The sequence below is a fragment of the Bos mutus genome, chromosome 24 (genome assembly GCF_027580195.1).
Source record: "Bos mutus isolate GX-2022 chromosome 24, NWIPB_WYAK_1.1, whole genome shotgun sequence".
Classification (NCBI taxonomy): Eukaryota; Metazoa; Chordata; class Mammalia; order Artiodactyla; family Bovidae; genus Bos; species Bos mutus.
Window position 1 is genome coordinate 42,414,348 of NC_091640.1, and position 15,567 is coordinate 42,429,914.

Sequence of the window (15,567 nt, forward strand, 5' to 3'; positions counted from 1 at the left end):
CCTGCCAGGATATGTTGGAACTGGGCTCTATTCCATTAAACAAACTGTGCTGAGTGGTATGTTATCTGTCTTTGGTAAGTTATGTGGATTAGCTTTAAAGCTTTATTGTGCTGGATCAACTTCACAAGATGGGGCACTGAATTTTTTATGGTTTATAACCATGTGAACCATATACTCCAGTGTCTCATATCCTACTCTCATTCTGCCTTAACCTTCCCATCACGTCACGTCCTACTGTTTGTGACCCTATGGACTGTGGCCAGCCAGGCTCCTCTGTCCCTGGGATTCTCCAGGCAAGAATACTGGAATGGGTAGCCATTTCCTTCTCCAACGGATCTTCCCAACCTAGGGATTGAACCCTGGTCTCCCACATTGCAGGCAGATTCACCATTTCAGAGCCACCACGGAAGCCCAACCTTCCCATAGGTAAGCTCATAACTATCAGAAAACAGCCCTGAACTTTGTTTTGGAGAATTTGGACAGTTCTGTGCACAAACAGGTGGGAATCACTAACTTTTCCCTGGGCAACCCTCCTCCCTGCCCCTTGTCTATGTCCTCCCAGTCTCCCATCTGCCCTGTCCACTTCTGGTCCCTACCCACCTGCTCCACAGGCTTCCTTGGCTATAACCTTTGAGGAGCTCCACCCAGTTGTGAGTGGAGTTGGAAGGAATCATATGATCTCTTGGGACCCCTGGGTTGAAAGAAGACATCACCCTAGAGAAACACAAGCCCACAGAGGTGTGCTCCACACAGGAGCCGGATTTCAGGTCACAACACCTGTGTGCAGACCTGTGGAGTAACATTGTGTGGTCCCAGGACCAGGGAAACCTCCATGCCCTCCTGCAGAGCAGAGCACTAGCCAGCCCAGCAGAGGCTCCCACACAGCTGAGGGACCCTGGGGCTGCTTCCGCTCATTATGAATTTTTCCTAAGTTCATAAGTAACATGGATGCTCAAGAGAGCAAAAATGAAGAATCTAAATCTCCTGGGTCAGAAATCAAGGACTGACTACATTACAGCACAACTACACAGTCAAACACAATCAAAAGCTTTGCAGTTCATGAAAAATCACACTTTAAAGGAACATTTCATGACATGAAGAGATGCAGAAGTTGCACAGAGCAAGTTACAGAACATCCTGTGCACCATGCTGTGCAACAGTCAAGCATCACGGTTCAAAGTCTGCTTGTAAAAAGCACATTTATGCACAGGAAAAGCACTGGGAGAATACAGACTGAAAATGGACAGTATTTCTGGGAGTTAGGATTATTTTTTTAAGTGTTTTTCCTGATTCTTTTTTACACTTTCCCAAACAATCACCAAAAAGCATCCTAATGATAAACAAATCAATTCAATATTTCTAAAAGTATTCTAAATATATTCTAAAAACAAAGCTAACCTTCACCAGAAAGCCTATTTGAAAGCTTACAAGAAGACAAAAACGACTTGGATTGTTTTGAGGACAGCCACATCCGAAGCTAGATACATGGACTGGAGTCTCTGTGGTTATGAAATTTGTGACAAACGCCCACGCAGGATGACTTTTTCTTCCTGCTTGTTTGCAGTTTGTTTTCTGCCAGCTCAGTTGGTGGATAGCAATGCGTTGAAATTACACCTTAAGAAAAAGCCAGCATTTAAAATACGTACATTTCCAAGCTTTCAAAGGCTAGAAGGCAATGTCCTACTTTCATCAAGTTAATGGAGGAAGAAATTACAACAAGGCAGCTCACATGCAAACGTATGTGTACACACACACATGCATATGTGTATATATAAATGTATATATATTGCATTGCTTAGCACAAACTATACTCTGATAAACCACCCAACTTCTAATGACTCTGTAAGAGTATGGCAGTGAAGCTTTTAAACTTTTTAAAGGTATTATCTTCAAAGTGTCTATAATAACTTACAACCATAATTTTAAGTTTGAGGCAATCCCAATAAAAGATAAAGATGGTAAGTTATTACACTATTAGGACTGCTATTATCCACACACTTGGTTGGCAAGTCTGGTTTACCACCTGTTGTAACTAGTGAGCTAATAATGGCTTTTACATTTTTAGGTGGTTGGGAAAAATCAAAATAGTATTTCATGAAATGTGAAAATATTTTGAAATCCGAAGTTCAGTGTCCACAAAGTTTTGCTAGAACCTAGCCAAAACCTTAAAATCTTGTACAGGGCTGCTTTTGCACTAAAATGGCTTCTTGGAAGAATTGTCACAGAGACCATGGGCCTGCAAAATCTGAAATATTTACTAACTGATCCTTTACAGAAGAGGTGTTTTCAAGGTGGTTCAGAATAGTCTTTGTATTTCCTATTATCAGTCTCTAGATGGCAGAAAAGAGCCTTAAATTGGGGTATATGGAGTGACCACACCCCCATAGAAGGTATACAACTTAACATTTCCAATTAAATCATCCCTTAAAAGTCCAACAGTGCAAAACATTTTGCTCTATGTGTTCAATAAAATAAAAAATTAAATTTCTAGTAGAACTGAAATATTCATTTAGTCTGGAACTAACGATCTTGCAACAGTAAAATCATTTTTCTCTATGTGTTCAATAAAGCAAAAATTATATGTCTAGAAGAAACTAAAAGACTCACTTAGCCTAGAACTAATGTCTGCACTGAAATTTTGTATCTATCCACTTCTGCTTGAAATAAATATTATGTAAATCCACATCATTAAAGAGACTTCTCAGTGCCCCCCAGCTTTATTGAGGTACAATTGACATGTGAAATTGTAGTATATTTAAAGTGGACAGCATGATGATTTGATATAAGCATAGACTGTAAAATGATGCATAGCACCTCAATCAAGTTAATAATCACTTCACATAGCTACTCTTTTTCTTTTCTTGTTTGTGGTATGAAGGTTTAAGGTCTATTCTCAGCACATGTCAGTACAATGTTATTACAATGCATTGCTACTACTACAGTGCCCCTGTATACAGATCCTCAGAGTTACTAATCTCATACCTGAAAGTATGTACCTTTTTCCACCTCTGCCTACACTCCCCACCCTCCAGCACTTAGCAACTGTCTGTTTCTTTAGGTTTGACTTTCTGTTTAGATTCCACATAAGGGGTGAGATCATACAGTATTCATCTTTCTCTGACTTATTTCACTCAGCACAATGCCCTCCAGGTTCACCCAGGTTGTTGCAAACAGCAGGACTTCCTTCTTTTTCACGGCAAGTAACACTCCCTGTGTGCTGCGCTTAGCTGCTCAGTCGTGTCCAACTCTTTGCGACCCCATGGACTGTAGCCCGCCAGGCTCCTCTGTCCGTATGATTTCCCAGGCAAAAATGCTGGAGTGGGTTGCCATTTCCTTCCACAGAACATTCCTTATATATGCATACTATTCTTTCTTTTGTCATTCGTCCATCAACAAACACATAGGTGTTTCCATGTCTTGGCTCCTCTGTTTTTCATGTCCTTGAATCCTAAAGAATTCACCCCGTATCTTATAAACCAATGACATTTTCCCAGATAACCACATACAACCATGCACCTAAGAACTAACAGGAAGTCTGTACTATCAGCTAATAACCAGTGAATATTGAAATTTCTCCATTTAATTTCAAAAGGATTTGTCCTTAAATTGAGATGTGATCCAGAGTTGGGCTTCTCATCTGTCTGCAGGCTTCCTTGCTTCTCCTTTGAAGTAGGACGGTCTCTGCCCACACCCTCCACACACACTTCTTTTTCAGAATGCTGGTTTTTTAAGAGACCAGGTCGCTTCCCTTACATTCTACAGTCTGGATTTAATGACTGCTTCCCTGTGGAGTCAAGTAAACCACATTCCTGCCCCTTATTTTTCCTGGAAATTGGAGGTTAGGTCTAAAGCCTTAACAATACAATGTCTCGTTCCCCATACTGCATCCAGCCTAGAAGTCTGAAAGGTCAAGGGACCCCACTCTAGTAAAATTTGTTTGGATCAACTGGTCAAGGTGCTGACTACCCCAGAAGGGGCTTTTCCATTTGCAATTAGCAAATGATCAGCAAGCTTACATTGTCATCCTTGCAAACAATCTTCATCCCACAAACTTCTTTAAGTCATGGTTTCAATTTGTGAATAGATTTAAGTATCTCATGAAGAACTGATAAACAGTAGTTTTCTAATTCTAGCACTCCTTTCCCTTCATTAACTAATGACATCCTGTCAAGAGGAGTTTTCCCTCATTAACAGAGAACAGCCTAAAATTCCTTCCAAAAAGTCAAAATAAATGCTGGGTTCTTTACCTTGAATTCTCATTTTCATATAAGACTTTGGGATAATAGTCAACTTCAACTGAAGCACATAAAATCTCTCTCTCTCTCTCTCACCTTTCTCTCTCTCTTGCTCATCCACACACACACACACACACACACACCATGGACTCATGCGTTTTTACTTTTACATTTTTATGGTCACTCAGTTCTTTTTGACCCTCAATTTGTCCTCTGTTTGCCCTCAGGAGCTCCCTCCCACAGATGCTCTGACATATTCTTCTTATTCTTTGCTGTAAAACATTCTCCCTGGTCTCATTCCTCAACCAAGACCATGTATCTGCTCTTTGCTGCAAACAGCAGCTTCCCTCCACTTCACCCCAGCAGGACCCCCACCTGAAGCAACACCTCTTCCCTCCAGACTGTGGCCAATACAATCAAGGCAGAGACTGTGTCCCCATCCCCACCAAAGCCTGGCTGACCCACCAGTGGGCATCAGAAGAAACTTATCAGATGCTCAGGGCCCAGTAGGATCCTCCTGAGGGCTCGAGGATTATCTTATGGAATCATCAAATGTCCAGCAATGCCTCTTACCTGGCATAGTAGTCGTTGGGGGAATGGCTTCCTGGAAGAACTGGAACTGGTACAGATAGAGTCCAATCAGGTGTCCCATGGTGAAGATGGCCAGCAGGACGTAGAGACAGCTGAACAGCAAGGGGTCGAAGGTCCGGCACCAGGACCACCAAGTGCACAGGCCCAGAAACACAAAGAAGTACACGGACGAGGTCAGAGAGGGCAGCATCATCCCTGTGGGGGGGGAGGGGTGCACGTGTGAGAAATGTGGAGAGGAGGAAACCCTGCACAGCTCAGCCTCCGTCACTGTTGGGGATGATAAAGAATGCCTCCTATGCTTGTAGTAAAATTCATCACACTCTCTTGATGAATCAGAATTAGTGCTATTTGTATTGTGGAAAAAAGTCACATGTAAAGTGAAATTTGTAAATATGGGGAAGTATCAGATGAGGAGAAATCCTACCTGTGGCACTTGAGCCCCAACAACAAACATTCACTTCTCCAACCAGTAGAATTTAGCATGTTTACTTGCCTGTTTCCATCTTTCTATTTCTCCCCGAGTTTTTCAGGAATACTGTATGTCCATTCTAACTGTCCTCGATAAATTTTTAAAATAATGATTTACTTTTGCTTGTCTGTTGACAAGGGTTCATGATAATATTGCATTCAGTGGCAGATAAAACCTCACTAAATCTTTGTCCTGCCCGACAAAATGTGATTTGCTCTATCACTAAAAGTGAAAATGTCAAATGAAATCATTCCTTCATAGGCATTTAAAAACTTTGCAGGGAGCATTTTGAAACAACTTCTCATTAAAGTCCTGAGTTACATTTCTTGAGAAATACTCTTCACTTTTCTAACTTTTAACTCTCCTATGGAAAAACAGTTGCTTCATCTCATGAAACTTCACAAAAGCAGGATGGAATAAAGTTTGCAGCAGCTCTGGGGCAATGGGGATGGGGCAAAGATGGAGATAAGATTTTTATGGAAGGAGCAGCCTGCAGCCAACAGGGAGAGGTAGTGGGCGTGTGTGCTGGGAGATTACCATCTAACTGGGGAAGAAAAACATTCTATCCTGAAGAGTTAAATTAAGAGATCTAATGACTCAATGTAAACAGACAAGCTCCCGAAAGCCCATGTGTAGCTCTGGATGGGGACAGAAAAGGGGCCCTTGTCACAGATCACCACCCACAGGCTCTGAGAGAGGTGAACAGTGGTCCTGTTTGTCACATAGAAAACAACGCCACCTAACTACTAAGGGAAAAGACTGCTTTACAGAGGTTAACAGAAACCATCTAATACATAAAACCTACAACTGAATGGGAAAAGCTGTGTGTGTGTGTGTGTGTGTGGTTTGTACACGTGGCCAGTTTCACAAAAGCTACAGTTACGATTTTGTTGCTGTGGAATAGAATAGTTTATTTCTTTCATCATTCGCCAGCTGGCTCCCTGTGTGCCCCAGGACTTGGAGGTTCTCACCTGATGAACCCAGTAAAATCTTCACAACAACCTTCCCTGCAGTGGTTATCATGTTGCCAATAAACTCCTTCAGCTTAGAGGCCACAGAGGCCAGCCTGCAGAAGAGTTTTAATTTTCGCTTTCCTCCAAGTCACCTTCAGCACCATCTCCTTCATCTAAATCCTCTTCATAGATCAGGGCCTCTTTAGAGTCTATTTTTTCTCCTCCAGCCTAAATAAATGAAAAACAGAAAACATTGCAGTCTCTGCCTATCCACCCAGAATATTATATGGTTTCTAATTTACCAGTTGGTCAGTGAGGTGAATTTGAGAAATGAGGAAAAAATGCAGACTACCACTCAACCACGTAAGCCCCTCAGGTATCTGGTGGTCCCTGTGTGAAGCCCAAAGAACTTTGATCTTTCTTCAAGGCATAAACAGGAAGCATCGCTAATCATAGGGTCCCTAACGGCAGGTCATCTCACCTACATGAGCTCATTTTTTTTTACACACAGAAGCCAAGACTGTCTGAAACATCTATTCATAACTTAGCTTTCAGCAATCTGGGTTTGGTTCCTCAGATTTACTTAGTTTGCCACTAAGGTGATGGGAAGTTTGATGAATGGGCTTAAACAGAAAGGATGGGCCAGATCAGCACTGAGGAAATCCCTTTTCTTTCTGGAGTTTATCTTTGTTCACTATTTTAGTATTTCCTGCCTTTGGGAAGATGAGTGGTCCTGGCTACTTGGCTAAATAAACAGTCGCTTCCTATCTCATCCTTTTAGAGAATTGTGCACGGGTCCCATCCCAGGCCATGTGGGACCTCAGGACCATCACTAGATATTCAGAAGGAAACACATGCACAGCACATACACACTTACATGGATTATTTTAAACTGTGTATATCATGGGCTTTTTTGTTCATTTTTAAAGAATACATAAGATTTTTTTGGATAATTACAATCTTTCCCTGGAAGGGTTAGGATTTTTTTTAAAGGAATTATAAATATAAACCATTCCCTTAAGACAAAAGGTGCCTGTCTCAAATTCAGGACAGGCTTCATCTTGAAAAGACAGCAGCTTCTGCAGAGTCAGACAACTCTGAGGCCCAGATCAGACATTGAGTCCAAGCAGTACCCATTTGCTTCATTTTCCCATTTTAAAATTTCTTTCTTTTTAAAAATGTTTATTGAATGAAAGATCCTTTAAACTCTATGGTGCTTTACAGTTTCAAAGATTTCACACATATGATTTCATCTAATTCCATAATAAGTCTTTTTCCCCCTGCTGCTGCTAAGTCTACTAGTTTGTGTCAGACTGTTTATGCGACCCCTTTTTTTAGTTTGCAGCATTCACAGGCTTGTTGTATTTTTATAGTTCTCCAGGCAAGAACACTCAGTGGGGTGCTTATCTTTCTCTGACTTATTTACTAACTACTAGTTTGTTCTCTACATGTGTATGTCTGCTTCTTTTTGTTTCATTCACTAGCTTGTTGTATTTTTTATAGTTCACATATAAGTGATATCAAACAGTACTTATCTTTCTCTGACTTATTTCACTCAGCATAATGCCCCTTGTAAAAGTTTCATTCCATGGGAGGGTTGCAGGAGCAAATGGTATTAGAGGATGAGATGGCTGATGTAATCACTCCAGTCTGTGTGTGTGTGAGGTATATTATATATGTATATATATATCAATCTGAGTGACTGAACTCTTCTCTATCCATTCTTCTGTAGATGATCATATCTTCTTTACCCATTCTTCCGTAGATGAATGTTGCTTCTGTGTCTTGGCTGTCATAAACAGTGTTGCTGTGAACACTGGGGTATCTATTTCTTTTCCAATTAGGGTCTTTTTTTCAGATATATATTTATATATATATATTTTTTTTTCTTGATATGCTTAATTCAGAATTACATAATATTCACTGCTGGTGTCTGAGCGTCCATCTCACTGGAGGAAGATGGGCACAGGAGGCTGGTGCACAGCTCAGTAAGTGCTGAGTGACCTGAGGGCTTAGACCTGCTGTTTGCCTAGGTGGGTACAGGCCACTTGGGATTTACATTGGCTGTTAATGAAGCCAAGGCTACAGGATGCACTCCCACCCCTGTGCACACACACACACACACACACACACACACACGAGGATGTAATCCTAGGCTATTCAAGTCCATATACCCAAACCGGGTTTTGCATTATACTGTATTTCATCATAGCACATTTGTACTTTTTCCAGAAGGAAGAAGAATGTCTCAGGCTTATGCGTGAGGATTTTTCAATCTGCTCAGAGCCCAGTGTGCATCAATGTCACTAGTAAGAGACAGAAGAGTACACATACTAGTAAGAGACACAAATAAGTCAGCAACTAAACATCTCACAGTGACACTTGCTATTCCAAGAATTAAAACAGAGTGATGTGATTGAGGGAGTCAGGGTGGCTATTTTAGATTCTGAGTTCAGGGAGAGCCTCTCTGAGGAGGTGACATTTAAGCTGAGCTCTGAATGTCACAGAGCCACCAGCCATGGGAAAATTCTAACCAGAGCCTTCCAGACAGCAGGAAGGGCTGGCCAAGCCTCCATAACGCGTCCCCAGACCCACTTTCTCTTCCACCTGCTCCTCCTCCTCACTGTCAGCTGATGCCCCTGCATCCCACGCTGTAGAGACATGGGGGCTGAGCTCCAGTCAGTGCCAACACCAGCAGCCCCACCTGTGCACAGGTGCTCGGCCCCCACCTGGGATGATGGGAGAGCTACAGAGCTGCGGTACCAGGAGGAAAGCCCACCCCCACATCCCTGTATCACCCACAGAGGGAGTTTCAAAGCAAAATTCTCCGAGAGGTGGCTGGACTCAGAGCAGGACTTGCCTGATGCTTCACTTCTCTTGAACCCAAGCTAAGAGCACTCTGATCACCAACCACTCAACCAAGTGAGGGGGACAATGGGATCTCTTTCCCAGAGCAACTCCAGCAGCTGCAGTAGGGGAAGAGCAAGGGGGTCCTGCAGCCAGGAGGCTGTGCTGGTGGAAGAGGGGGTGGGGAGTGGAGCTGAAGAGGGTTCACGTCTTGGGCGAGCATCTCATAAGTCCAGTCAGCAGACCCCAGTTGGTAAATTTCACATGGTAGGGGGAGGGATGAAGGAGAATCAGAGGGAGTTCTTGTCTTTGTGGATGAGACCAGGATGACCAGTCACGGAACAAGTTGGGAAGCCAGTTCTAAGGTGGAGGTATCACAGGGGCAGCTAGTGAGGAACCTGGAGTGTGGACAGAGGTGAGAATTGGAGAGGTCTACCTGAGGGTCACTGTCAAAGTGGGTTCTGATGAGGTGACCTGGAGAGAACATAAAGCTGCCTACCTGTTGGAGTTGCCACACCTGGGACCAGTCTCTCCCTCCAACTTTATCCTCATCTCTTGGCCCAGAAACATCACACACAGGGAACCATGCAGAGAACCTGGAATCCACAGGCTCTCTGCCTTGGTATGTGCTGTCCCCACACCGGGAAAGCCCCTCCCCAGCATCCAAGGCCCCGGCTCCCAGGCCAGCTTTCTTTCAACTTCTCCATCTCCCAAAGCTGAGTTGCTGTGGGGACTGATCCAGGGATGCTGTTGCTATGACACCCACATCACCACACACATGGGCATTTGTTGCTTAATACTACTTGTACAGCAGGTGAGCAACGTCCTAAAAATGCCTCTAGAGGAAGAAAATTAGTCCAAAACTTTCAGTCTCTACTTGACCAAGGAGACAAAGAGAGGGAACACAGCTAGGGTTGCCTGGGTCACAGTCAGAAACACACTCCTAACTTTCACAATAAATGACTTATTGCTCAATTACGGAATCGCTACGGATGTAGATTAAATCAGATAGAAATCTCCAGTCAAGAACCTTCTCGAGTTTAGATGAATGCATTTCCCCAACCTCTCCTGGGCGGGACAGGGACCCTGTGATTTTTATAAACAGACCAGTGTACTTAAGTTTTTTCAGCATTTTTGTACCAGAATCCCTGGGGCTTTCAGTTGAAAACACTTTCTAAACCTCCCAAACTGAGAGGGAGCCAAAAGTGAGCCCCACCATCCCAGCTGGGGCCAGAAGTGCCATTAGTCACGTCAGGCTGGTCTTCTCCCCGAAATGATCCATCTGGAGCAGCATAAACACCAACGCCCTGGAAGCCCCTCAGCTCACTCACCAGCAAGCAGGCTGGGCTGCTGGAGCTGAAATCTGTCCCCACATTGGAACTCAACTGGATCCTGGCCTTGGAGCTAAGAAGGAGTGCATGCTAAGTCGCTTTAGTCCTGTCTGACTCTTTGCGACCCCATGGGGTGTAGCCCGCCAGACTCCTTTGTCCATGGGATTTTCCAGGCAAGAATACTGGAGTGGGTTGCCACGCTCTCCTCCAGGGGATCTTCATGACCCAAGGATTGAACTCCCGTTTCCTACCATCTCCTGCATTGGCAGGTAGGTTCTTTACCATTAGCACCACCTGGGAAGGGATTCCCTCGTGGTTCATCTGGTAAAGAATCCACCTGCAATGCAGGAGACCTGGGTTCCATCCCTGGGTTGGGGAAGATCTCCTAGAGAAGGGAATGGCAACCCACTCCAGTATTCTTGCCTGGAGAAGCATGTTTAAACTTTGTCTTTCAGTTTCTTCCTAAGAAGGAGTAGCTGTAAATAAAGATTTATTTTTCTAGTTCCTGAGCTATCTTAGAAATGAAAGATAAAGAAAACCTTTATAGTTTAAAAAGCCTAATAAAACATTACATATCAGCATTGTCCAGGTTGAAGTCTATACCTTATGTAAAGAATTGTAAGTGCTTTGACTCATCTTCTTCAAAAGTCCCTGACTTCAAAATGTGCCAGATGTACATCAGGCAGCATCTCATGTCACATGAGGACACTCCAAGTGCCTCGGAGTCAACTGGGTGCGAGGTCATGGTTCCCTAAGCCTGGACCCAAGCCTCCATGCCTCATCCCATCACCGCGTCCAGCCCTGCAGCCTCGTCCCCAGCAGTCAAGCATTAGCAGTTACTCCCACTAAGTTTTGGACCAGGAAGACACCACCAATTACTTCTAGTAGAACCCAGACATTCATTTTCCCTTATCCCCAAGCACTAAATGAGTCTACCTGTCTTGGACTAAATCCAAGGCTTACCTGGGGCTCTTTAAGAGGCCAGATTACCAGGCTCCACCTCACAGTTCCTGAATCAGGAATTCAAGGAGCAAGTCCCAGGAACTTGTCTGATTAAAGGACTGCATGAGATGATGTGGAAGCAGCCAGATTAGAATCCACACTCTTCCTGATACCTGTGACCATGGACAAACTCATCCTACATAGAAGCCTTGTGTTTGAGTTGGATGCGAGGCAGACTCCCTTGACTGGAAAACACTGAGGTGACTTATCTAATGGATTCTTTTTCTGATTTCAGACAAACTTTAGGTGTTAGCCCAGCACTCCTCAGACCGTGGACTCCATCCTCCTCTTCCTTGTGTCTTAAACCATGCTTGAAAAGATGCTTTGATGGGAGAGCATCAGGGGCACAGATAATGAGCCAGCAGATCCAGAAGCAAAGGGAGCGCTTTCCTAAAATGTTGCAAGTTATTTACTCATTGTTTATTATTGAAAGTTAACAATTTATCTTCATGGAGTGGAGTCATCGCAACAGAAGAGTCCATGGAAGGAAGAGGCAAGTGCTGTGACTCATCACCATTGTCCACCATCCTCCACAGTGTCCCCATGGACACAGTGCCCAGAGAGCTCCGGAGCCATGCTGGCAGGGGTCACGTGCATCATGTAAGCCTATTGTAACAACATGGTGCAGACGAAGCCAAGATTTTTTTCTGTTACTAAGCTTTTTTTAGGAAGATTACTTTTCCAAATGTATAAGCACAAGTTAAATTGTTCCCTGTTCCATTTGGAAGCGTGTACGCTTTCAACCACCTCCTATAGAGCAATACAAGTTCAATAAAGGAGGTTAAGACAGGCCAAGTTAGCAGGTAGCAACCCACTAGGCTATCCAGGACCACAGGCCTGGGGATCTTTAATAAAACAATCCTGGTACCACCAAACATTCGCCTGCCTCCCAGAATTCTGACTGAACATATCTGGGATGCAGTCTGCACCTGGACCTTTACAAACTCCCAGGTCAAGGTCAGTTTAAGGTGGTGGGGAAGGAAGAGCCTGAACCCACCTCCTCCCATGGACATGACAAATATGTTCGTGGGAGGACATAACTACAAATATGCAGTTACACATGGGTTGATTTTCCCCGGAAAGGACCTGAGAACTAGCTGAATATCTGGTCCACAGCAGAGGACAGGAAGGGCCACACCTAGGCAGGCAGGGAAGGCACAAGGTTGAACTTACCCCAAGAGAGGTGAAATGCCCAGAGTGTGACACCTGCTGAGACTGTGTGTAAGGGACAGTCATTTGCAAATCCAAAGAGGTGTACTGCAGGGTGGGGGAAGGAAGACACTGCCCAGACACTGAGGCACCACTGTGCTCCCACCTAAGTCAAGTCATTCTCCCCCTGTCTCCCCAAAGCAAGGGAGCAAGTCCAGCCCCCACACCCTCTGGCTGAGCCCAGCAGGAGCATACACAGTGCATATGGAGACATGCCCTGGTGGCCAGTAGGACTGGAGACCCTGAGCCCCACAGGACAGTAACAACCGGAGAGAGCACTCTTATCAAGCCACCACCTCCAGGCACCACAGGCCAGCAGACAAACACAGCCCCAAGCTTCTTGTGAAAAAGATCCATCTGTGGAACCTAGAGCCTCAGGTTTCCCTCACACCTGGAGGTGAAGGAGGGGCCCCCGGGAAAGTGAGCCATGAGATATCATCCTCGAACCCCCGTGGCCTTGGTGCTGCTCAGCCAGACTCCAGAAGGAGCTTGTGTAACCCTCAAGAGTTCCAATTTCTGCAATTGTTGCCCAGAGGACACCTCCAGACTCTACATCTGTAGAGCAGCTGGGATTATAATCGTAGCTCTGGGACTGTATGTGTCTCCATGCTTTAGAAGCTGCTGCTGTTTGAAGCCCTGGCTTCAACCTGAGTGCTGAAGGAGAATCTCTACCCCATCAAGCACTGACAGGTCTCAACATGCCCTCAACAATAGGGCTGCTTCAGGAATAAATTAGGTATATCAGTTCAGTTCAGTCGCTCAGTCGTGTCCGACTCTTTGCAACCCCATGAATCGCAGCACGCCAGGCCTCCCTGTCCATCACCAACTCCCGGACTTCACTCAGACTCATGTCCATCGAGTTGGTGATGCCATCCAGCCATCTCATCCTCTGTCATCCCCTTCTCCTCCTGCCCCCAATCCTTCCCAGCATCAGAGTCTTTTCCAATCAGTCAACTCGTTGCATGAGGTGGCCAAAGTATTGGAGTTTCAGCTTCAGCATCAGTCCTTCCAATGAACACCCAGAGCTGATCTCCTTTAGGATGGGCTGGTTGGATCTCCTTGCAGTCCAAGGGATTCTCAAGAGTCTTCTCCAGCACCACAGTTCAAAAGCATCAACTCTTCGGGGCTCAGCTTTCTTCACAGTCCAACTCTCACATCCATACACGACCACTGGAAAAACCATAGCCTTGACTAGACGGACCTTTGTTGGCAAAGTAATGTCTCTGCTTTTCAATATGCTATCTAGGTTGGTCATAACTTTCCTTCCAAGGAGTAAGTGTCTTTTAATTTCATGGCTGCAGTCACCATCTGCAGTGATTTTGGAGCCCCCCAAAATAAAGTCTGACACTGTTTCCACTGTTTCCCCATCTATTTCCCAGGAAGTGATGGGACCAGATGCCATGATCTTCATTTTCTGAATGTTGAGCTTTAAGCTTTAACTTTTTCACTCTCCTCTTTCACTTTCATCAAGAGGTTTTTTAGTTCCTCTTCACTTTCTGCCATAAGGGTGGTGTCATCTGCATATCTGAGGTTATTGCCATTTCTCCCAGCAATCTTGATTCCAGCTTGTGCTTCTTCCAGCCCAGTGTTTCTCATGATGTACTCTGCATATAAGTTAAATAAGCAGGGTGACAATATACAGCCTTGACGTATTCCTTTTCCTATTTGGAACCAGTCTGTTGTTCCATATCCAGTTCTAACTGTTGCTTCCTGACCTGCATACAGGTTTCTCAAGACTGACACCAAAATATTCTTTATATCATTTATATTGGATTTGTTAAACCATATAGAAGAGGCCACTTGCAGCAGACTAAGTCAAGACTAAAATTCCTATTTGAATAAACATTTATCATAAATTTGGTTTCATATTAAACTACTCTTTGTTTCAAAAAAATAATAAAGCCTGAAATCTCATTAAATAGCTAGAAAGAGCTAGAAGTACATAAATATGCAGATACTATCACCTTGGTGAAATTACTGATGTCATTGGTGTTTTATTGCACAGATAACCTTTCTACACAATTTAACTCTCATAACACAACTCATGTTTTTTAAAGATGTAAGAATCTGAATCTTTCAGTTATGATTTGTCAATCTGCTTCTGAATTAAAAGGAACAAATAAACAAGACCACAAGTATGTCAGTTGGCAAAGAATCTTTCATGGCACTTAGGGAGTTGGTTCTTGACCGAGGTTTGCTTTCTGTAAAATTCAAAAACAGGACAAAGCCTCCTCCCCAACTCCATGCCCACTGGGTTTTTTTCGGGAGAATCCTTGGATTTGTGATGCCCTTTAAAACAGTGAACTTAAGCCTCATTATCAAGTCCATGGAGATTTGGGAAGAGTCCTGAGCATTCTCCAGGGATTACTTACTACTCTGAAACAAAGCTGGATTTGAGAAGCAATTCTCCCAGGCACCAGAGGGTTGATTAATCTGCCATTTCTCCACTGAGATAAATGAGAGAAGAAGCAACGCCAGCAAACACTGTCCTCTCAAAGGATCCTCAAAAAGCAAGCAATCTAGAACACAATCGCCAAGATTTACGAGTCGCAGGAAGTATGCTAGGGACTTCAAAATAAAATAAATTCTACTGCTTATTTTGGCTGTGTATTTATATTCTTTTCAGACTCCAGACAGATGGTTCCCCAGTAAGAAAAATTTCCTCCTGGATTCATCTCTGGACAGTCACTCTAGCCGGCTCCCCTGGGCCACCTGGGGCTGGAATGTACTGAGACTATGGAAACTAATATCTAAATTAGGTGCAAACAAATTTAACCTAGAGGGAACTCAACTTTATAGTAATGATATTTAGCATTTTCAGTATTAAGGGTTTTTCTGGTGAGTGAGACAGTGAAGAATCTGCCTGCAATGCAGGAGACCTGGGTTCAATATCTGGGTTGGGAAGATCCCCTGGAGGAAGGCATGGCAAC

General features: G+C 44.0%; 1 protein-coding gene across 1 annotated transcript in view; it reads right to left on the minus strand.

Moving 5' to 3' along the window:
* Nucleotides 1-15,567, minus strand: part of PIEZO2 (piezo type mechanosensitive ion channel component 2) — a 255,891-nt gene that overhangs the window by 99,169 nt on the left and 141,155 nt on the right. The window contains 4 exon segments of the mRNA XM_070361473.1: nt 4,809-4,824; nt 4,827-5,021; nt 6,267-6,383; nt 6,386-6,476. Of these exon segments, the coding sequence (XP_070217574.1) occupies nt 4,809-4,824; nt 4,827-5,021; nt 6,267-6,383; nt 6,386-6,476 (419 nt within the window).